The following is a 25,088-nucleotide window of genomic DNA, read 5'->3' as shown; positions in this document are numbered from 1 at the left end:
GTGAATCATTCTCATTAGAAATTTACTGGTCAACATTCTAAGGACACAGTATCTTCTCTCTGCTCCAACTCTCTTTCCGGTCTCTCTGAAGGTAGAAGATAGGAATGAAGACGAGGTAGTCACACATATTATGTTCAAAATGGTTTCATTCCATCAAAAAGAATTTCCTGCATCAAGTCTGCTTGGGTTATCGTCTTACAATACTACACATACTTATTCCTCTAGTTCTTTTCATAGAAGTGTTATAGAATACTTCATATTCTTTTTATATTTTATAAATATAAGAACATATCTGGCTTGTCAAGGTGTGTTCCTGTATTTTTAAAAGATGCCAAAACATTTTTTCTTTTCCAGCCCAGTACAGTTAAAAACTTTAGACATGTTTGCAGTTTTTAAATATTAAAAGTTGCTATATTTATAGTTCCCCTATTTGTAAAATGAATCTAGAATGGAATTCCTACCCTCATGCAGAAATCTTACAATATGGTGCTTGCACACCTAAAGTCACAAATTTAGGATAAAAAAATCACATAACACAGAGACACTACTTTTACATACTTACTTCATTTCATTTACTTGTCTCAGAATCTCATGCTGAGTTTTCACAACAGTATCCAGTTCTTGTTGAGTGATCTGGAGGAAGAAAGAATGACGAGCAAGCTGAGTAATCCACATTCTATAAGCACACAGTACAGTGGCCCTTCTTTACTGCCCTTCCAGCAAACAGTAAATGAGGCACATCTGCATATTCTGCAAGCCCACCTGCCCATGCTGCCCAGGCACTCCTGCTCCTCTTTTCGAGATTTCCTCTGTTAAGGAAGAGACATATCTTCTCTGTTCATCAAGAATCATATCTAACTGCCGGTTCAGCTGCTTGATTTCAAGGTGAATACGATTCTGTCCTTCAAAGACTTGTCTTAGCTCACGGTCTCCTACAGTCTCAAATACTTCCTCCACTGAAAAGGAAATAATATAAGTGATCAGAGTCTCCTACACATAGGTAGTTTTGTAAGTGACCAAAGTGCCAAAGTACAGCAAAATTAAAACATCACCATCATAGCGGTACAATCTCCCAAACAGAAAACATGCAGATAGTTAATTCATAATGATTAAATTATTTGTTTTCTGCCATTTCAGGTGACTGAACACTTATTATAAATTGGATTTAAATTTTTTTATTTCAAAATAATTTTCTTGGAAAATCTCAGGAGGGATCAAAATGGCTAACCAGATGCAGGTAGTATGTGCCTCTTCCACGGAGAAAAACCACAATACTAAGTCGATACTTGCATTTCAAATAGCTTGCCTAGGAAAGAATGCTGGGATTCATCAGAGAAGAAATGAGAAGCACCAGAAGTAAGTAAGTTGAGGTTGTGAGGCAGCTTGCCCAGCCAGGAGCTAACTGAGCACCAGAAGAGCCTCCTAGATGACGGGGAAACAGGAAGAGAAAAACTCCCAGGGCCCTCCAGTCCAAAATGCGCTTTTATGATCCTGGCTACGGAGAAACTCTTGACCCACTAGGGCTTTGGGCTGGACATATGGAACTGCGTAAATATTGCACAGAGACGCAGCTCCATAAAGGAAAACCACATGGAATCCCACACACATTTAAGCCTAGAGCAGCTCCAGTTGGGCACCACTGTTGATAGCCTAGATACTGGGGATCTGCAGACATGGCTACAGCCACTGCAATGTTCCAAGGAGAGAGGGGACACTGGTCATTCCCATGCACCCCTGGGAAGGTCTCTACTGCCTTGTTGAAGGCTGCTGCTGATACTGAGACATGAGTAGATGGCACTCCCCACAGCTTCTTGTCCATACTGCTTGCCTGGGAGGGACCCTACCCTCTCTGGTCGCAGACCCAAGATGCAATCTTGAGAGTTTAATGGAGTGTTGAGCCCTCCCCTCAGGCTATATTTGGGCTGACAAGGCTGTAGCCAACACCTGGCCAAGGAAGGACAGGGAAACCAGGCTCTCCTATGCATATGTAGGACAATACCCACTGCCCTGCAATGGGCTCTTGTGAAACTGAGAGGTAAGCAGACTGCACTCCTTACAGCTTCTTACTCATGCTACCTGTCTAGAAGGGGCCCTGTTCTCCCTGGTCCCAGGCTCAAGGCACAATTTTGAGAGTTTCATGCTGGGCTGTGCCCTACCCTTCCTCCAAATTCAAGGTAACGTGGCTGCAGTTGTTGCCTGGCTAAGGAGAAAACCTAAGAAAATAATTGATGAAAGCTTCCCACGTCTAGCAAAAGAGTTAGACGTCCAGATACGGGAAGCCCAGCAATCCATAGAAAAATACATTGCAAAAATGATTTCACCACAGCATTTTACATTCAGAACGTCTAAGTCTAAAGTCAACATGAAATAATTTTAAAATTAACAAGAGAAATGTACTTAGTGACTTTATAAAGGAAATTCCATCAGATTAACAGTAGACTTTACAGCAGAAACCTTTATGAACAACTATAGGCTTACAAACTTGGAAACCTAGAGGAAAAGGAAATGCACAACTTTTTGAGATTGAAACAGGAAGAAACAGAACTCCTGAGCAGACCAATAATGAACAGCAAGACTGAATCAGTAGTTAAAAAAAAGAATCTCTTAACAACAACAGCCAGGACTAGATGGATTTGTAGCTGAATTCTATCAAACATATTAAGAAAAACCAATTCTCCTGTAATGATTCCAAAACACTGAGGAGAGAATTCTCCCTAACTCATTCGATGAGGGCAGTATCATGCTGATACCAAAACCAGACAAGGATACACAAAAAAGAAAACTACAGACCAATATTCCTGATGAACAAAGACGTAAAAATCCTCAACAAAATACCAGCAGAATGAATCCAACAGCACATCAAAAAGATAATATGGCACAATCCGGTGGGATTTATCCCAGGGATGCAAGGAGGGTTCAACATATAAAAATCCATATATATGATATACCACATAAACAGAATTAAGAACAAAAAAAAATGATCATTTTAACAGACTCAGAAACGGCATTCAATAAAATTTATCAACCCTTCATGATAAAAATCCTCAATGAACAAACCTCAACATATTAAAGGCCACATCTGACAAACCCACAGACATCATACTTAACAAGGAAAAGCTGAAAACATTCCCTTTAAGAACTGGAACAACACAAGGATGCCCACTTTAATCACTCTTATTTATAATAACATAATACTGGACGTCTTCACCAGAGCAATCAGGCAAGAGAGAAAAATAAAAGGCATCCAAACCGGAAATGAGTAACATTATCCCTGTTTGCTAATGATGGGATATTATACCTAAAAAATCCTAAAGACTCCACCAAAGAACCCTTCGATTAATAAATGAATTCAGTAAAATTCATTTTTTAGGATAAAAAAATTAATGTACAGGAATTAATAGCATTTTCATATACTGATAATGATCTAGACAAGGACTAAACCAAGAAGGCAATTCCATTTACAACACCTACAAGAAAAATAAAACACCTAGAAATATATTTAATAAAGGAGGGGAAAGCTCTCTGTAAGAAGAAATTCAAAACAATTATAAGAGTAATAAATGACACAACCAAATAGAAAAATATCCCATGCTCATGAATTGGAAGAATCAATATTGTTAAAGTGACCATATTGCCCAAAGCCATCTACTGTTTCTAGAACGCCCTATCAAATTACCAATGTCATTTTCCACAGAATTAGAAATAAACACTCCTAAAATTCATATGGAACAAAAAGGAACCCAAATAGCCAAAGCAATGCTAAGCAAAAGGAATAAATCTTCAGGCATTACCTGACTTCAAACTATACTACAAGGCTAAAGTTACTATAACAGCACAATACTGGTATGAAAATAGACACATAGGTCAATGGAACAGAACAGAGAACCAAGAAATAAAGTCACACACCTACAACCAACTGATCTTCAACAAAGTCAACAGATACATACACTGGGGAAAGAATACCCTATTCAATAAACGGTGTTGAAAAAATTGAATAGCTATATATAGATAAATACAAGTGAACCCACACTTCTCACCCTAAACAAAAATTAATCAAGATGGATTAAAGACCTAAACACAAGATCCAAAACCATACAAATCCTAAAAGGAAACTGAGGAAAGACCCTTCTGCACGTTGGCGTAGGTAAAGGATTTAGACCAACTCCTCAAAGGCAAATACAACAAAAACAAAAACAGACAAATGGGACTTAATTAACTAAAAAGGTTCTACACAGCAAAAGAAACAATCAATACAGTAAACTAACCTACAGAATGGGAAAAAAATATTTGCAAACTATGCATCCAAGGAAGGTCTAATATCCAGAATCTACAAGGAACTCAAACAACTCAAGAGAAAAACAAAAAGCCCACTAAGAAAGTGGGCAAAGAGCACAAAGACATTTTTCAAAAGAAGACACACGAGCAGCCAACAAATACATGAAAAAATGCTCGATGTTGCTAATCATCAAAAAAATCCAAATTAAAACCACAATGAGATATCTTACACAAGTTACAATGGCCACTATTAAAAAGTCAAAAGACAACAGATGTTGTCAAGGATGTGGAGAAAAGGGAATGCTTATATGCTGTTGGTTGGTGGGAATGTAAATTAGTACAGTCTTCGTGGAAAACAGTGTGGAGAATTCTGTTCTCCAAGAATTAAAGAACTAAAAACAGAATTACCATTTGATCCAGAATCCCACTACTGGGTATTTACCCAAAGGGAAAGAAATCATTATATCAAAAAGATACCTGCATTCACACGTTTATGGCAGCACTATTTACAACAGCAAAGATATGGAATCCACCTAAGTGTCCATCAAGACAGGACTGATAGAAAATGGGGCATATGTGTGTTTATTTATGTGTGTATATACTATAGATTACTATTCAGCCATAAAATAAAAATGAAATCATGTCTTTTGCAGCAACATGGCTGGAACTGGAGGCCATTATCCCAAGTGAAATGACTTAGTCAAATACCATACATTCTCTCTTATAAGTGAAAGCTAAACCATGGGTACACATGGACATATGGAGTAGAGTAACAGACTCTGGAGACTACCAAAGTGGGAGGGGGATGAAGGCTGAAAATTACCCGTTGAGTACCATGTTCATTAGGGTGAGACGTACACTAAAACCCACACTTCACCACTATGTGACATAAGCATATAAGAAATCGGCACTTGTACTCCCTAAATATATAAAAAGTTAAATAAAACTAAAATGGAGGGGATGGAGGCGGCAAATCACCTTGCTATGTATGTACCTGTGCAATACTTCGGCATGACCTGCACACTAAAATGGAAAAATGTATCTCTTTCATATACACTGTGTGATTCTACTTATATGAATAGGCAGAACTAATCCACAGTGATAGCAATAAAAAGAGTGATGGGCTCTGTGGAGAAGGGGGTTGACTTGAAGGAGGCAACAGGGAACTTTCTGGGATGATAAAAATGTTCTGTGTACTGATCTGGGTGATGGTTAAATGGGTAAACATATTTGTCAAAATTTACCAAACCATACTTTTCAAACACTACAGTCAGCTTCAGGATATACTCACAAATTTTATGTGATGATGTTTAAAGCAAATTCAAAATAAGAATGACTTTTATGTTTCATTCTTAAATTCATTAAATCTGACTCATACTGCTGATCATTAAGAGATGTGCATACTACATGGAGTGTTCAAATGCTAGCCTCAGCCTTTATTAAGCATACCTTTGATTACTTAGGCTGACGGGGAACAACTCAGATAAAAAGTTGGCAGATAATATGAAGTCCCTCAATTTGGCCTTAAAATGTTTTATTTTTGATATTAGCACACTCGACTTCTTAATTACATTGGCTTAGACTAGTATTTTATAATTTTCAACTATACAGTCCAGGATTCTATTGAGTAGTATGGGGAGAAGCAGATACCATGTCATAGTACTTCCACAGCAGTTTTGATAGTTTTTAAGGATTATCTCCACACTATAAGGTAATTATGTGCCACTAAAAGCAAAAACATAAACTTTTGATGATTTCATTCAAAAACTATTTACTGAACCTAGGAACTACTAGGTTAGCAATCGTTTTGGATTTCTTTTTAGGCTTAGCAGACACAGCAGTGAATACAGCAAACAAAATCCCTGTCCTCATGGAACTTCCATTGCGTCAGTTCCATTCCTCCACATAACCATGGTACTCTTTATTTAACAAATGACTAAGCCACATTCTCACTAGTAAAAATGCCAATCTTCCCGACTGTTAAATAAGACTCAAGATTGACTCATAAATTGTTTCCAGAAATCACTTGGAATGTGCCAATTCAAAGAATAAGGATGAGTCAGTAACACACAGATTCAAATATCCATGATCATCAGCCCCAACACCGGCTGCAGCACTCATGTATGCTTCACTACAACTCACCAGGCTGCAATTGGAGGTCAGGGTGGACCTTCTGGAATTCCTCTTTTTTTTTATCCAATTCTTGTTGAAAGTGCTCAAATTCCTCTTGATACTTTTCTTTTTCTTTTTCTGAAATTTCTTTATCTGGTGTAGGCTGTGTTTTTTTGGAGTTTCGGAATAGATCATAAAAAGGATAAGAAAATCATTAAGATACCCCAATACGTGCTATTTTTCTCAGTTTAACTATTTGGCCACTAGCTGAAAGGTTAACATAAACATGTTATTCCTTCTTTATTTTACTGACAGCAAATTTACTTTTTTTTTTTTTTTTGAGATAGAAGCTCACTCTGTTGCCCAGGCTGAAGTGCAGTGTCTCGATCTCGGCTCACTGCAGCCTCTCCCTCCCAGGTTCAAGCAATTTTCCTGCCTCAGTCTCCCTTGTAGCTGGGACTACAGGTGTGTGCTACCAGGCCTGGCTAATTTTTGTATTTTCAGTAGAGATGGGATTTCATCATGTTGGCCAGGCTGGTCTCAAACTCCTGACCTCAGGTGATCCGCCCACCAGGGCTTCCCACAGTGCTAGGATTACAGGTGTGAGCCACTGCACCTAGCCTACTCTTGCCTCTAATAATTAACTACTACCATTTACTGAGCCCCCTCTGTAAGTGCACTAGCTTAATCCTTCAATATCAGGAGGTGCCCAGTACAAACATCTCTGTTTTACCAACTAAGAACAAAGCGTTACAGAGGTTCAGTAACTTGCACAAGAGCATATAGCAGTAACTGGCAGAAACAAGTTCCAAACCTAAATTAGTCTTCCCAAACATTCAGCTAAAAGGCAAAAACGCTAAACTGATAATCTTTTTGAAAAAAACGTGTAAAATTACCGGCTCTTTTCCAGGTTCAGTCAACTGGAAAGTCAGAAAGGAAAGCACATCATGATCATCTACAAATTAAAAAAAAAAGTCTAAAAAAGTTCCATAGGAGATTGCTTTTATCATTGCAAATGAACTTTATCAGTATTTATTGCTTTAAATAACAATAATCAGTGAGGAAATGAACAAAAATTAGCTCTAATTTGGTAAAGGCAATGGAACTTTGTAAGCTAAGAGACAAAAATTCACCTGATTTATATTAGAAATAATCTAAACGTCACTTTCTTAAACCCTAAATCAGAACATAGAGCAGTGTTTAACATGAAATAGATGTTTAATAAACGTCTGATAAGAAATGAACAAACAAATCAAGGGTCAAAAGAAGTCCAAACTCCTTATTCTGGTGCCAAGATCCTCCATGATTTCCCACAAATCCCCTTCATGGACAATGTACCAGACAAATGAGACAAAATGCTGGTCTCCAAATACTTCCGGTACTTTTATGTCTCTGAACCTTTCTTATAATACATAATACCTTTTGTCTTACTTTCTTATTTGTTTCTCTTACATGGAGGATATTAATAATTTTACCTTACCTAAAATCATATTCGAAAATCAAATTCAAGTTGTGTAAGCCAAAAGCACCGGCTCAGCAGATCAAACCTCCTAACCCTTAACTAAAATACCAATCCTGGATAGTCACATTCACAAATCAAGAGCAATTAATTTCAAGTATACAGCAATCTTTATGCTTTGTACTGTTTGCATAGAGATCTAGAGATGTAGACAGATTAAAAAGAAAAATATAATACTTCTGTATAGATTAAGTAACTTAAGAAATTATGTTATATAACAGGGTACTGAACCTGGAGTCAGAAATTCACATAAAGTCCTGCCTGGAGCTGACCATTAACTGGCCATACAATCTCCAGAAATTTATTTCACCTAAAATTTGGCAAGTTCTTCTAAAAATAGGACCTTCCCTCCCTTCCTCTTTGGGTTGTCAGGAATGATCGACATATGTGAAAACATTTAAAACTACAATGTATCATATAAATATAAAATGGCACTGACACTGAATGATAATTTATCACCTTATGTGGAAAAAAATGGTAATTATATTTTTGTTTCAAGTTTAGTCACTGAATAACCTTTTCTTAGGTTGCCAAAATCATTTACATGTGATGTGACAACAATGAGGATCCTAAAACACTTGGCAATTCACCTTTTTGTGGAAGTGACTAGCCAAGACTGCTCTTTTATTTAAGTGTTACGTGGTTTGTTCTTCAGCCTTTATTTATTAAGCCTGCTGACTTTGACAGCCTCTACTTTGTCTCCTTCACTATAAAATAGCACCAAACTGATGCTTTATTTTATACACTTGTATATAGCCCCAATTAACGGTACAGTTACAGAACAAGATAAGTAGAAAGTTACCGATGTCAACAGAACAAAACACTGGCACAGCAGGCAATGGGAAGGTTCCAACTAGTCTTAAAAAGTTAGAAGTATAAACAAATCTACGTATCCCTAAGATACTATTTTCAATAAAACACAATTCATAAACTTTTAATAGTATCACAATGCAAGATTTACCTGCAAGACCTCCAGTTGCAGCAGATATTCCAAAATGCCCTTGTGCAGGGATAATCATATTTTCCACTTTGGCACAAAATTCATAATCATTTTTATCTGGTGTAAAGCCATTATTGATCATCACCTAGAAAGACATATCATAGCTATAGCTTTTACAAAAGACATTAGAAAGTAAATTTCAATTGATCAGTTTCATGACATACTATTCAATTTTGTTTCACCATTATAAAGGGTAATTTTAAATAACCTTTCTTTCTTGGTGTCATTATACAATATGATATTTTACTTAAAAAAGTGAATTTTGCCCCGCTATGTGTCAAAAGTTTAAAGAGAGAAAAATCTGATAACTTTCTATGAAAATCTCTCTAAAACAGAATATGGTTCACCTTCTCTCAAGACCTAGGGAACTACCATTACTCTCTTGGAATGGTTCATGCAATAGAGGGATCAGACTTGTTCTCAGATCCCAGTGACAGCTAAAAGCAAGAGGTTAAATTTACAATTCTAGTTGCCACGGGTTGAGAATTAGATAGATTGTCTCAACAAGTAGCGAGCTCCTCTTAATTAGTGAGGTCACTGGACTGTCACAGGTTAGCAGGAAGCAAAAGTGACACAAGTCATACTGACAAGGCGGAGAAGGAAAACACTAAAAAGATGTATGTTTCTACTCTGCAGAATGTGTATTTGAAGGAATGACCCTAAATTTCTTTTTTTTTTTTTTTTTTTTTTTTTTGAGACGGAGTTTCGCTCTTGTTACCCAGGCTGGAGTGCAATGGCGCGATCTCGGCTCACCGCAACCTCCGCCTCCTGGGTTCAGGCAATTCTCCTGCCTCAGCCTCCTGAGTAGCTGGGATTACAGGCACGCACCACCATGCCCAGCTAATTTTTTGTATTTTTAGTAGAGATGGGGTTTCACCATGTTGACCAGGTTGGACTCGATCTCTCGACCTTGTGATCCACCCGCCTCGGCCTCCCAAAGTGCTGGGATTACAGGCTTGAGCCACCGCGCCCGGCCTAAATTTCTTAACAGGATCTTAGAATCCTAAGCAAGCACAGGAATCCACCTGACACATGAATGCTTTTCTCATTATCCCAGTCAAGCCGTGGTTCAGCCTCTTTAATACATTTCACTTTTAATAACCCTCTCACGAGTCCCACCCTAAACAACAGTCACTGAGATTCAGGGTGGATGAAAAAGAAGTGGGCCCAAGGCATTGGGCATTGCCCTTACACAAGTAAGGGCACTTGTGTCATTACTTCTAGAGTCAAAGTTTTGTCAGAGACTTAAGATTCAGTCACATAGGCAAAATGTTACAGTATTCTGTCCAAATTGTTTTCAGCAAGAGAATAAAATATCTGTCAATATGAATACTGTAGGATGAAAACATTGAACTAAAAATCAGTTTAAAATAACTAAAAGATCATTTATCATTTGGTTCATAATACTTCTTTCCTCTGATTACCAATATTCCTATTTCATTTTACATCATTTACAACTAGTCTTCCTCCAAAGAGCCTTTTAAATTAGAATCAACAATCAAGAAGTTATTTGCCTTTGAGTCTTAAAAAGACTGTAAGTTATTACATTCAAATTCCAATACTAAAATCCTCCAATTGTTCAGTATTTACTTCCTTGAATTCTAATAAACTGAAAATCCATCAGGAGTCTTCATGGTCTAGTTCTAATTGGTTTTTTTAAGGGACGTAACACAGTTCACTGTCCTGTGAGTTAGCGGGAATGTTAGGAAGGACTCTAACTGAAAAGCCTAGGTACAAACTGTCCGCCAATGAATGCTTCTTTATGAGATCTTCAACAACCTTCCTTATTCACCTCATGGTTTCAACCCAGTGTTCAAGACTACACTTGCAATATTTAAGATCTCCTGCTTTGACTGTGCTTCCTCCACCAACAACACTTGTTACTTCCAACCTCCTCTTACTTTGGTTTTCCCTCCAGTGTGGAAATAACTGAGACAAGCTAGAGTGTAAGTACTAATTAAATACTTCCTGAGTTCTTAACATGGGCACGATATTAGGAACTAGGAGAAATACAGATATAATGTCTGTCATGAGAAGTTCACAATCATATTGATAAGAGACATACAAAGACAGAGTTAATAAGCAAATCAATACAACATATCTCAAGGCCAAATAAGCATTAGAAAAAAAAATGCTCTAAGCGTTTAGGAGAGACAGATGATTATGAGCTGTCTAGCAAATCCCATGGAAAAGGAATCTGAATTTGTGTGCTCAAAGCTGAGTATGGCTTTACCAAGTACAAAGAAAAGGAATTATTACCAGACCAAGCAAATGTACACAGAGGCAAGAACCATAAGTAGCAGTCACATGTCCAGCAAGTCTCTCTAAAGCGTGTACCTGAAAACACTAGCTCCATGATCACTCACAGACATTAGGTGAGTAAGAATTCCATGGTTAAGTCAGCCTGGGAAATGTGAGGTTTAATAAAGGTTTATTTATCCCTTCTTTAAAAAGGATCCTTCACAAAGAAATCTTTAATGTCCTAATATGCACAGCAGTGCCCAACCTCATCCAATCGTGGAACTCTTTCAGGAGAGTACATTTTGCAGGGCTGTTGTTTTGGAGTTCTGGCAGGGCTCACAGTCTGCACCCACCATACTTGATGTCTGGGCTTTGCCACAAGCAGGTAAGCAAAACTTACTGATGACTCTAATGAAACCACAGGACAAATGATAATTACAGCAGAATTCAAACCCAAGTTAATCATAATAGACATGGTCACTTGCTCTATTCTAAGATCTCTAAATTAGCTTGGAATGAAGACTGAGCCTATATAGCTTTCCAAAGAACTACCTTTCTCAGATTTTTAGACTCAGGAGTGTAAGGCTAGCTCAGGATTTAGGTGAAAGAAAAATTCATACACTATTTTTTTTACCTTTAAGTATTATATAACCAGGTAGTGATGGCATCTTTAAAAAGCAAAGTTTACAATACCTAAGTTATCATAACTGCCAGCTGGATATATCCACCTAGATACTACTCTAACATCAATTAACTTACAACTAAACTCATTACCCACCCTCTGATTTCCCCTTCCTCCCCCAAACGGATAAAACACAAATGTGCTGCTTCTTTGCGTAACAGTACCAATTAACTGTCCAATTCGCTAGATTCAGGAACTATCCTTGACTCAACAACTGTGTTCACTCCCAATCCCAAGAAAACTGGTAATAAGAATACTGGGACCTAAATCGTGTTTCTAAATTGCAAATCTGATTATTTCACTTCCTGCTTAAAACTCTTTAAGTTTTTTTAAAAGTATTTTTTATCCTCATAGGATAAACTACAGGAAGCTGTGCAAGGCCTGTTACTGCCAACCTTTCAATCTCACTGCTCACTGAACTCTTCTGTCTCCCAGCCATATCAAACCACATGCCTTTCCAAAATATTTCACATTCTCTCAAATCCCTATGCCTGCACTTGGAGTACATTCACTCGCATGCACACACATTCTCTTCTACCTACCCAGAACTTCCTGATCTCTCCTAAGGCCTGGCTCAACTCTGAGAAACTGTTCCTGCCCTTCCCCACCCGCACCTGTCAGTTACAGAATTTTCTTTTTTGAGATGGAGTCTCACTCTGTCACCCAGGCTAGAGTGCAGTGTCACGATCTCGGCTCACTGCAACCTTTGCCTCCTGGGTTCAAGTGATTCTTCTGCCTCAGCATCCCGAGTAGCTGGGACTACAGGCGCATGCCACCGCATCCAGCTAATTTTCCTGTTGCTGGTAGAGACGGGTTTCACCATATTGTCCCAACTGGTCTCAAACTTCTGACATCATGATTTCCCCGCCTCGGCTTCCCAAAGTGCTGGGATTACAGGCGTGGGCCACCGCACCCGGCCCAGTTAGTTACAGAGCTCTAATCCCAGGATCACTTAATAGTATCTGCACCATAGCATTTATTACACAGCATAGGAATGCTACATATGTATGTCCTCTGTTAGGCTATAAGCTCTTTGGGGAGAAAGTCTGTCTGTCTTACTCATATTTATATCCTGAAGGCTTGGAGATTATAAAATGTGATATACAGTAGGGTGCTTAAACATTTACTGACTAAATGGAAACCTACCATCAGGGATTTACAAGAGATGACCACTTACACTGAGCTTTGAAGTCATTTCTTGTTCTCTTAGGGTAACAGTGATGAGTATGTAAGCAATATCCAAATTTAAGTGGCATTTAATTTCTATCAAAAATTCAAAATGAGAAGTCATACTAGAACACTGTTTATTTGGTTCTCTCTAAATAAATGTTACTTACTGTTAATGTTTTCTGGTAATAGATAATCTTTGCCCGGACAGGATAGGGTTTATTACGAAAGTCCCTCTGGCAACTTGCTAAAGCTTGACTAGCACCATCACTACAGTAAAAGAGAAAGAAAAAAAAAAAAAACCAAGACACTCAGCTTTTCAATATCTAAAAATTCAGGAAAATTAAAATAATATCAAGTTATGACAAAGTCCTGAGATATTTTATGTTATTTACTCAAATACTACATGAGACTAAGGCAGTGAATCACTACCCTAGGGCAGAACATGAATCACTCACTGAGCTTTTAATATGTAGATTCCACCCCAAACCAAGTGAATCAGAATCAAAAGGAGGGTCCTAGGCACCTCCATTTTAAATAGCACCATAGAAGTTATGATGAATTACCAGGGCTGAAACTCACTAGGGCAGAAAATAGTAAACAGGCATATGAAAAAAGTCATTTTTCTTATAGTTCATTTGCTGAAAACTGTTTCCTCCACAACAAACACATGAAAATAAAAAATGTACATACCTAATTTATATACATTATAAATATATAGTCATCCTTCAGCATCCACAGGGCATTGGTTCCAGGACCCCTGCAGACACCAAAATCCTCAGATGCTGAAGTCCCTTATATAAAATGGCATAGTATTTGCATATAACATGTGTACATCCTCGTGTATACCTTAAATTATCTCTAGACTACTTACCATACCTAATATAAGTGCTCTGTAGTTGTTATACTATATTTTTAAATTTACATTATTGTTGTGTATACAAAATAATTTGTATTATTTTTGATCTGCGGTTGGTTGAATCTACAGATATGGAACCCAAGAATACAGAGAGTTAACTGTAATGAACACACAGAATCTCTGCAGACCACTATTGAGTGCTTTAAATAGTGCAATACTGAAGTTAAAGAAGATGGTATAAATTACTTTATCATCAGGTTTGTCCAGGCTCAACTTTATTTTTTAAAGATCCCTTTTAATGAGGATAAAAATGCATAATTAGTGTTATCACTGAGAGCCAGGAACAATCTATACACTTTCAAAACTACAATCTTAAATAATTTGAGGTTAAATAAAAACACACTCCGTTTGAATGTGAGATGGTCCACAGACAGAACTTTAGAACAGAACCAAATAAAATAAAACCTTTCTACCAAGCTACAAAATATGTCTCAAGAATAATATATTTTCATTTGGAAAGTGTTAAGATTTGAAACAATATATTTCATAAGGATTCCAAAGAGAAGCTGAAATCAAGAGTAATGTAAAAAATACACACTTACTTTTGATGGTCATAATGGATTTGTCCATTGTTGCCTATAATTATTATAGCAGGATTATTTTTCTAAAAATAAAGAAAACACATTTTGAAAATGTCTTTAATCAAAGAATTCTACATAATTCTTGATGTACTATGCAGTGTCTTACATATCTAAGATTCTAGGACTTTAAATCTTTTAACAACCTGGCCTTTGCACTCAAGGAATTACTAAAGTTCTCCTTTAAACTGCTAATAATAACCCCTGAAAACTAATAGCGAAACAACCAGCTGATGAGAAGATCATCAACCTTAAGGCTGCTAAGCCACAAGCTAATGTTTCCAATATGTAAATACATTTTTATTTTAACTGCTTCAGGAGAGATCATCAAAAAATTGGTCCAATCAAAAAGAATGATTAACATATGACCAGATATGAATATGTGAGCTAGCAATAGTCATGCACTTGGATGTTCTTATGTAAGCAGACTGTTAAGTCTTCTAAACACTACTGCTTTTACCACCTACATCTACAGATTCGTGTTTATCCATTAAGTACGGCCATGGGAGCAGAAGTCAATGCAAAGCTCTGAGAGTCAGGACTCCACTATGGCCTCAAGTTGATGTATAAAAAATCATGTACATGTAAATTAAACTGATAAATTCCAGCTATATAACGACTAATTAACATATTTATCATATAGCTTGGGCAGTTCTGTACTATCAAACTGATGAAAGCATTAAATAAGCTATATTTCTCACAGCCTAACTCTGCTAGTAGATATATTAAGGTGGGTAACAGTCCTGACAATAAATATACCTTTCCATCATTGTCAAAAGAATCAAAAAATATTCCAACACCATTCCACATATCAGCTGATCCAAACACAGGGCCCTCCAAGCCTTGATTTTCTGTATACCAAATTGCCTGAAAATATATAATAGGGAAGAGTTAGAGGCTAGCGGTATATATGCATTTACATACGTTTTCTAGGTTAAAGAAATGATCATACTAGCCCATCAGCTCCAATTCGACCTCTTCCAGTCACTCGAAATGTCACCTCAACTTCCCAGTTCTCAAAGGCTGCTTTTGTCTTTGTCCACACTGAGCCTCTTTGGCTTTTTAAAGATGGTGCTACTCGAATTTGATCTGAACTTGGAATAGCATCTAGAACAGAAATCAGGGAAGAAAAGCTTTAAATTATAATTGGGTAAAACTCAATGAATCGTTTCCAAAACTGCTAAATATACCTACAGAGACTTAGTAACCTGTACAATAATTATTAGGAAAAAGTTTCATGTTGACAGTTTCAACTTTAAAAGTTTAGTGCTAACACATCCCTTATCAAATAAAAAAAAAATTAAGCTACATTCATACACTAAAAATTCCAAGGATAGTGGGCAAGAGAAAGGGAATTATGACTTTAAGGCAAACTATCTGATTCTCACAATATTCTTCTTAAAAACCTTAAAAATTTGCACTTAAAAAAAAAACTGCAATGTATTTTGCCAATTTACAAGGTTACAAAGCTCAAACAGTGTGAAAAGAACATACCACTAGGAATCAAGAGACTTGTTCCTAGTCTCAGTTCAGCTGTGTGACTTTGAGCAAATAATTCTCTTACTCTCTTGGGTTCACCATATGTTCACCTGTAAAATGAAGGATCGCTTCCATAAACACCCTAAAAGTTATATGCAAAATACTGTACTTATATACATTCTTCCATGGAGAGGGTCAACTGAACTTCAGTAAGTAATTCTTCAGCAGATTCTCAGAGAAAATAGTGATCCTCAAAACGGTGGCTTGCATCTCCAGACCAGGTGCAAGCCCCAGCTCTACTACTTACTAGCTGTTTGATCTGTCAGCAAGTTACTCCATTTCTCCAACAGCCTCATAGGTATTTAAGTGCCTATTTAAACAGCTTTAAATGTTTCAATAAATGTTAGCTATTTCTCCTAGTGTTAGACTAGGTAATTATTAAAGGCCTATCAAACTTAAAAAGTGAACAATTCTAGCTCTCAGATATTAACTAGTTCTGACACCCATGCTGGGAAATACAACTATAACTGTAATATCACTTTACAGGTAGAAACAATTGACAAAAAGGAAAACTGAGATATTTTAGTGGGATCAGTCACTGTTTGTCACTGCTACTTTCAAACATTCAAAGGATGGGGGGGCATCATGGAAAGAGACCGGACACAGAATCAGAAGACCTAGATTTGAGTTCAATTTCATTGACACTAGTTATGTATCCTTTTTCAAAAACCTTAACCTTTCTGAACATCAATTTTTCATCTATAAAACAGATAACACCTGCCTTGTCTACTAAGGATCAAATCAGAGAAAGTGAAAGAGCTTTGAGAGCTATAAAGGGTTACAGAATATCATTTTTTGCCCTTAGGGACCTAAAGATGGGTACTAAAGGAACATTACAGTTAAGAAAGAGAAACACCATAGATATGGTCTCAATTTGGGGTTGAAGGTAAAGGGCTGTGTTTACACTAGATCTTAAATTTCTGTACTTTAAGTTTTTCAAAGTAATGAATTGCAGGACAAAATGAAAAGGAAAAAATGATCAATGTAGTTACAGTGAGGCTTATGTAAAAACTACAGTGACAATGAAAGCAAGTGATGTCCATGGCAGGGATTCCCAGAGCAAGCAGCCAGATAAATCATGGCAAAAAGAATAACTTTGCTTCAAATTCATAATGGCCACACAGCTTTAATTTACTAAGGTACATTATCCTGACATTTTTCTAGCAGACTAGATTAGTCGGTTATGGCTCTGTAAAGGAAGTCAAGGTAACTGATTTGACTAGTTGATTAACATTCCTAACTGGCTGATGTAGTGTATGTGAATGTGAGAAAAAGAGAAAAGAGAAGAGCAGGCAGGCAATAGAGAGGTGTAGAAGTGAAAAACTGAACAAATCCATCACCACTACTGAATAATTCATCCTCATTCCAAAAATAGAAACAAAAACCCCAAAAACTTGTGTTTGATATCATTTGCATCACCTTCTGAATCAAGAACAGAGTCACCTTGATAACGAATGCCCAGTAATACACCCTTGTTGCCTGGGCACATAATAAATGACTGCTGAGTAACAAAATGACTGCACTCTACTTCAACTACTTAATTGCTTGGTCATTAAGTCAAACTGAAATCTAGACCTTTGAATTACACATTAATTTGAGAAAAACAGCCCTTCCTAAAAGAGTGCTTCCTATTCAGTAATTGTTTTCTAGAAATGAAACATTTTGTTTCAAGCACAGGACAATCTAAAATGATGTATAAAAACCTTACATAAAAGATTGCTTAATCACACATAAAGACAGAATTCAAACTGCCAGAGCTCCTCATCTCGTATAAGGCATCTGCCACTTGTTCAAAGGGCATATCTGATGGTCATTGAACAGAGCTTATATCATGCCAAGTACTACGACTGACTCCTTAGTCAGCAGTGACACATCAGCACTAAAAAGTGCAGATATGTTTTCTTTCACGTAAGTAAATGCTCTAGCAAGACTCTCTTATCTACAAGAGTGCCAAACACAGAGAATGAATAAAATATGAAGCCGAGATTATGTCAATGTTTCCAATTTTTTTAAAGGGCTAAATATGTAATGCTATTCTTAGTGTCAGGTTCAGAAACAATCCCCCAAAATATATGCCTTCTCCTAAAAAATTACATAATGTTCCTGCAAGAGAAAAGATCAAAGACCACACCAAGTCACTGAGAGGAAAATGTAAGGTGTAGTTCCAACAGTATAAGAATGTCTTCTGACACACAAACTTAAAAATTAATACCAATATATGCCATCTCTGGAGACATCAGTGGGCATCGGGTTCAAATGAAGCACTAACCATTGCTAACACTGGAGAAAAGAACGCGGGGGTCGCGAGGGAAGCCGGAAAGGAAATAAGGGGGCTTCTAGAACATGTCTCAGGCTGGGATGGCTGGGGGTAGGGGACACTTCTAGAGACGTAGCGTTAGGGTGAAACATGATACCTAGAAGCAAGTTTGAGTGCTAAGAAGCGCAGGAGGTAACAAAACACCTCTAGATCAAATGGAAGGTGCCAACGAGATCAAAGAAGGGAAGACAGCAGGCAGGTGAGAGAAGAGAATGGGTGAGGGGAAGACTCGGGCAAAAGCTGAGGGAACCGAGCAATCCAGGAAGGACCCGGAGGAGGGGCTGCCAAGAGGGTTCCCTCCACAGCGCATATGATGTGCAGCGGCTGGAACTGGACCTCAGCACACCAGGGTAGCCGCAGATGAAAGGTGAATAGGCGACGGAAGGCGGGGAGGAACCCGTCCCCAGCCCTCTGCCCGGGCTTACTCCCCGCGTGGGCCCAGAAGGGCACGGTCCCGTCGCTCTGCACCAGGTGCGGCCCCTTGAAGCTGTATTTGTACTCGAAACGGCGATGTGGCAGCGTGGCCGGGGTGCCAGCGGCAGTGGGGTCTCCTCCCACGCCGTCGCCCCCAACGAAGCGACTGAGTGACAGCAGCAACGCGCAGAACAGCGGCCGAACTCTGGCCTGGAGACCCCTCCGCCTGGATCCCGCCATCTTGGATTCTGGGACGCGGAGGAGGGCGGGAGAGGGAGGGGCGCGGATGGCTGCGGATGGCCAACAGGGCGCTCGCTGATTGGTGGAGCCCGGGGGACCCCAGAGGCAAGGGGTGAGCCCCGCCCCGCCCCGCCCCGCCCCGCCCCCGCTCTCCGCGCGGCGGCCGGGCTGGGAGCAGCTGTGAGCAGGGACACGCGCAGGGGGCGGGTCTGGCGGCGGTGCAGCCCTCAGGCCCCGCCTACTCCCTCTGGGGGCGGGGAAAGGACTCCAACCTTTCCTTCCCGCAGCGCGAGAGGCGCAGATGGTCCCTACCTGCAGGGAGCTTTCTACGGCTTCTTAGATTACCTGGGAGCAGGAACTGGCGAGCCCTAAGATCTGTGGACCCAGCCTGTAAAAAATCTTTCCAGTATTAGAAGACAGGCGTTCCTTTTGATGTGACATCAGTTTTTCAGTGGCACAATCCCGAATGCTTCTGGTCTCAGCGCAGTGAGCTCCACCAACCCGTGTTAGAGCATTTCAAACTAGGAACCGGCACCCACGGGCTTGCGGGACGCCTTAGGATTTATGAGTTGGTGTCGGAAAGAGGGTTTCTGTGAATTTGTCAGCCACCCTTTACATCTCAAATTTTAGTTCCAAGAGCTTTCCAAATTTTGAAACCATGGCAATAGCGCATTCAAATGAAACAGTTTGGTTTGGTTTTGGTGAGAGAGACAATGTGCTGTGGGCCCAGGCGGCCGTAGAACCTGGACATTTGAGATACAATCGGTCTTCCACTCAACACATTCTGTATTTTAAAGGGGACTCCTCTTTGCTACTTAGGAAAAAACAGTGTCAAAATATTCATGGTCATTCGGAGTTTTGTTTTTCTAACATGTATCATGATGAGTTTTTCAAATCCAAGAATCAGCAGTATGATTTATGTTGTTTTTACCATGGCTCTTTATTTCATTAGCTCCGTTCATGTAGGCTACATGAACATCACACTAGCTCTAGGGACTGAATACCCACATTACTCAAACGTATTCTTCATTGACTTCCCACTTTTCCATCTCCAGACTCATGGACCATTACTGTTAAATCTCTTTCTAGTGCTCAAATAAAACCTTCAAGTTGAATATGGATTTAAGGCTTTCCACCTGCCAGTCTAGAGATGTAATTTAAATGCTGCTATCTCAGGAACAGCAGTAACAAACATTTATCCACTGTATAGTATATGTGGGTCATTGCCCTGGGCTCTACAGCGTTTTAAACCATAGGATTTAATCACTGTATTCGGTTCTCTCATTGCTGTGGCAACCAGCTCTATGCCTTGCACAGAGTAAAGAATCTGTAAGTATTTGTTAAACAATCATTAATGTTAGTAAAACTGGCAAACATTTACTGAGTGCTTTCTGTGTGTCAGTAATGGCACTAAGCCTTCTACATATGTTAGCTTATTGAATGCTGACAGCAGCCCTCTAAGGTAGATGCCATTAGTATTTCCATTTACAGATGAGGAAACAGAGGCATAGAAGGATTGCATCATTTACTCAGTGTCACACAGCAAGTGGTAGAGATAGGTTTCAATTCCAGGCATTCTATCATTAAAGCCTTGAATCTTAAGAACCATTTTATGTTAAACATTGGTATATTAAATATTTTCAATTCGTTACGTATGATTTGAACTCATGAGAGACCTGAATTTCAAGCATAAGTAATATAAGTAAATATTTGTAATTTTACTGAACCATAAATGTAAATTATGTTCTGTGAAGCTGTTTCTTTAAAAAAAAAACAACTTTTTATTGAAGTATATTATATAAAGAAAACTATGCAAACCCTAAGAATATAACCCAATGAACTTTTCCCAAAATGAACACATCCCATGCAACCAGCATCCAGAGTTTCTTTTCTGTATTTTTTTTTTTTTAACACACATTTCTATTGGGTATATACCTAGGAGTAGAGTCACTGGGTAATAGTAGATCCTGCCAATTTTTCAGAGTGGTTGTGCTAATATATACTCCCACCAGCAGTGTGTGAGGGCTTCAGCTATCTGACCTTTTTTTTGTTAACCTGTAAAAACTCTTTATTCTGAATACCTGTCCCTGCGTGAATATATATGTATGGTGAATATTTTCACCCACTTTGCGGGATGACTTTTCACTCTCTTAATGTTGTCTTTTAATGAATACTTATAATTTTAATATAGCTCAATTTACTGTTTCCCCTGTATCGTTAGGGATTTTTGTGTGTCGTGTTTAGGAATCTTGCTTGTTGTTTTGTCTAAGTTGTTACACTTTAAATTTTATGGCATTTTGGCTTCAGAACCAAGAGCTTTTAGGTTTGAGTTAGATAGGATCATTTTACAAACGGTGAAATTGAGAAACTGGGCCTGGCAAACTGAAGTTTCAAGAATCAGAATGGTTTCACTCTAGGCCCCAGAAAACTCTGAGCCAGTGAATTTAAAAATCTGTATTTTTAAGGTAATCCATGAAGGGAAACTTCCTTACATTTAAGTCATATTTTACCTTCAGGGCAATACCATATTGCAGATTTGGTACAACACAATGAGAAGGGATTTCCTGCTACCCTCCAGTGCCTGAGGCAATTTCCAAAAATTAAGCTCAGATTTTTTTTTTTTTTTTTTTTTTTTGAGATGGAGTTTCGCTCATTACCCAGGCTGTAGTGCAATGGCACGATCTTGGCTCACCGCAACCTCCGCCTCCTGGGTTTAGGCAATTCTCCTGCCTCAGCCTCCTGAATAGCTGGGATTACAGGCACACGCCACCATGCCCAGCCAATTTTTTGTATTTTTTAGTAGAGACGGGGTTTCACCATGTTGACCAGGATGGTCTCGATCTCTTGACCTCGTGATCCACCCTCTTCGGCCTCCCAAACTGCTGGGATTACAGGCTTGAGCCACCGCGCCCGGTCAAGCTCAGATTTTTAAGCTGAGAGAGGAATACAAGTTATGAGGGTCCCTCAACATACCACTGGGCCCTGCATAGAACTGGAGAGATGGAGTGGCAGTGCCAGAGCTCCATTTGTTAACTGATTCCTTACAACTACCTTTTAGAAGTATCTGTGACTCATTGCAGGCCTCTTCTGTGCTGGCAAACAGTGTCCTAAATGCCAGAAGATTGACAGGCCTGCCCCATTTATAAAACCCATAGATGTCTCCTAGCACGTAGCACAGCATGGTGTTTTGCTCTTGAGTGAATAAAAAACCCAAAAGCAGATTGGGAGATATCTTTTCTTTTTAGTCTTCCTATTCACAGGGAGCCCTATGGATTAATGGGTTGTTTTTTTCATAGTTGGTAATCAATTTCAATTTTCTTTGATCCAGATACACTCCACTAATCAATGGCACACGTAATTGTTGGCTGGAGTTGGAGTAAAATCCATGGTATGTGACCCACTCCAATAGTCTTATAATAGACCTCCATTTTTGCTTAAGCTAGCTGGAAAGAATTTCACTTAGTTACAGCAAAAAAATAGTGTTAAAACTAAGGTTACCATGATGTTACCATGATGTTCTTCAGGGATATTGGCCCGAAATTTTCTGTTTTTGTTGTGTCTCTGCCAGGTCTTGGTATCCGGACGATCCTGGCCTCATTAAATAAGTTATGGAGGAGTCCCTCTTTTTCTGTTGCTTGAAGTAGTTTCAGAAGGAATGGTAGGAGCTCCTCTTTCTATCTGTGGTAGAATTTGGCTGTGAATCCATCTGGTCCTGGGCTTTTTTTGGTTGGTAGGTTATTAATTACTGCCTCAATTTCAAAACTTGTTATTGGTCTATTCAGGGATTTGACTTCTTCCTGGTTTAGTCTTGGGAGGGTGTATGTGTCCAGGAATTTATCCATTTCTTCTAAATTTTCTAGTCTGATGGTAGTTTGTATTTCTGTGAGATCAGTGGTGATATCCCCTTTATCATTTTTTTATTGTGTCTATTTGATTCTTCTTTCTTTTCTTCTTTATTGTCTGGCTAGCAGTCTGTCTATTAATCTTTTTTAAAAACCAGCTTCTCAATTCACTGCTTTTTTGGAAGGGTTTTCCTGTCTCTTTCTCCTTTAGTTCTGCTCTCATTTTAGTTATGTCTTGTCTTCTGCCAGCTTTTGATTTTGTTTGCTCTTGCTTCTCTAGTTCTTTTAATTGTGATTTAAGGTGTCAATTTTAGATCTTTCCTGCTTTCTGACATGGCATTTTAGTGCTATAAATTTCCCTCTAAACACTGCTTTAGCTGTGTCCCAGAGATTCTGGTATATTGTCTCTTCTTTCTCATTGGTTTCAAAGAACGTCTTTATTTCTGCCTTAATTTTATTTGCCCAGTAGTCATTCAGGAGCAGGTTGTTCAGTTTCCATGTAGTTGTGCGGTTTTGAGTGAGTTTCTTAATCCTGAGTTCTAATTTGATTGCACTGTGGTCTGAGAGACTATCTGTTATGATTTCCATTCTTTTGCATTTGCTGAAGAGTGTTTTTCTTCTAATTATTTGGTCCATTTTAGAGTAAGTGCTATGTGGTGCTGAGAAGTGTGTATATTCCGTGGATTTGGGGTAGAGAGTTCGGTACATGTCTATTAGGTCTGTTTGGTCCAGAGCTGAGTTCAAGTCCAAGATATCCTTGCTAATTTTCTGTCTTGTTGATCTAATATTGACAGTGGGGTGTTAAAGGCTCCCACTATTATTGTGTGGGAGTCTAAGTCTCTTTGTAGGTCTCTAAGACCATTTTATGAATTTGGGTGCTCCTGCATTGGGTGCATATATATTTAGGATAGTTAGCTCTTCTTGTGGCATTGATCCTTTTACCATTATGTAATGCCCTTCTTTGTCTTTTTTGATCTCTGTTGGTTTAGAGTATGTTTTATCAAAGACTAGGATTGCAACACCTGCTTGCTTTTTTAAAAAATTTCCATTTGCTTGGTAAATATTCTTCCATTCCTTTATTCTGAGCCATGTGTGTCATTACACATGAGATGGGTCTCTTGAATACAGCATCCCAATGGGTCTTGACTCTCTATTTGCCAGTCTGCATCTTTGAATTGGGGCATTGAGCCCATTTACATTTAAGGTTAATATTGTTATGTGTGAATTTGATCCTGTCATTGTGATGCTAGCTGGTTATTTTACACATTAGTTGATGCTGTTTCTTCATAGCATCGTTGGCCTTTATAGTTTGGTGTGTTTTTGAAGTGGCTGGTGCCAGTTTTTCTTTCCATATTTAGTACTCCCTTCAAGAGCTCTTGTAAGACAGGCCTGTTGGTGAAAAAAGCCCTAAACATTTGCTTGTCTATAAAGGATTTTAATTCTCCTTTGTTTATGAAGCTTAGTTTTACTGGATATGAAATTATGAGTTGCAAATTCTTTTCTTTATGAGTTTTGAATATTGGCCCCCACACTCTTCTGGCTTGTAGCGTTTCTGCAGAGAGATCTTCTATTAGTCTGATGGGCTTCCCTTTGTATGTAACCTGACCTTTCTCTCTGGCTGCCCTTAACATTTTTCCCTTTGTTTCAACCTTAGAGAATCTGACAATTATGTATCTTGGGGTTGCTCTTCTTGAGGAGTAACTTGGTGGTGTTCTCTGTATTTCCTGAATTTGAGTGTTGGCCTTCTTGCTAGATTGGGACAGTTCTCCTGATTAATATCTTGAAGTGTGCTTTCAACTTGGTTCCATTCTCCCTGTCACTTTCAGGTATACCAATCAGTCATAAGTTTGGTCTTTTCACATAACCCCTATTTCTTGGAGGCTTTGTTCACTCCTTTTCATTTTTTTCCCTCTAATCTTGTCTTCCCACCTTATTTCAGTAAGTTGATCTTCAATCTCTGATATCCTTTCTTCCTCTGGATCAGTTTGGCTATTGATACTTGTATATGCTTCACAAAGTTCTCATGCTGTGTTTTTTCAGCTCCATCAGGTCATTTATCTTCTTCTCAAAACTGGTTATTCTAGTTAGCAGTTCCTGTAACATTTTATCAAGGTCGTTAGCTTCCTTGCATTGGGCTGGAACATGCTCCTTTAGCTCAGAGGAGTTTTTTATTACCCACCTTCTGAAGCCTATTTCTGTCAATTTGTCAAACTCATTCTCCATCCAGTTTTGTGCCCTTGCAT

At 38.6% G+C, this 25,088-nt stretch overlaps 1 protein-coding gene across 2 annotated transcripts in view; it reads right to left on the bottom strand.

Moving 5' to 3' along the window:
* LMAN1 (lectin, mannose binding 1) overlaps nt 1-19,031 on the bottom strand; it is a 29,264-nt gene extending 10,233 nt beyond the window's left edge. For both annotated transcript variants that reach the window (XM_074383322.1, XM_003926029.4), the window contains exons 1-10: nt 18,775-19,031; nt 15,446-15,600; nt 15,253-15,360; nt 14,458-14,519; nt 13,167-13,266; nt 8,868-8,991; nt 7,284-7,342; nt 6,418-6,550; nt 763-956; nt 563-633 (exon numbers count right to left, since the gene is read on the bottom strand). In XM_074383322.1, coding sequence (XP_074239423.1) covers nt 563-633; nt 763-956; nt 6,418-6,550; nt 7,284-7,342; nt 8,868-8,991; nt 13,167-13,266; nt 14,458-14,519; nt 15,253-15,360; nt 15,446-15,600; nt 18,775-19,003 — 1,235 coding nt within the window. In that variant the 5' untranslated portion in view covers nt 19,004-19,031. The remainder of the gene's footprint in view (nt 1-562; nt 634-762; nt 957-6,417; nt 6,551-7,283; nt 7,343-8,867; nt 8,992-13,166; nt 13,267-14,457; nt 14,520-15,252; nt 15,361-15,445; nt 15,601-18,774) is intronic.
* Nucleotides 19,032-25,088: the final 6,057 nt, after the last annotated feature.

The sequence above is a fragment of the Saimiri boliviensis genome, chromosome 13, assembly GCF_048565385.1.
Source record: "Saimiri boliviensis isolate mSaiBol1 chromosome 13, mSaiBol1.pri, whole genome shotgun sequence".
Lineage (NCBI taxonomy): Eukaryota > Metazoa > Chordata > Mammalia > Primates > Cebidae > Saimiri > Saimiri boliviensis.
The sequence above is the reverse complement of the archived record's forward strand: the minus strand, read 5'-3'. Positions and strand labels throughout refer to the sequence as shown.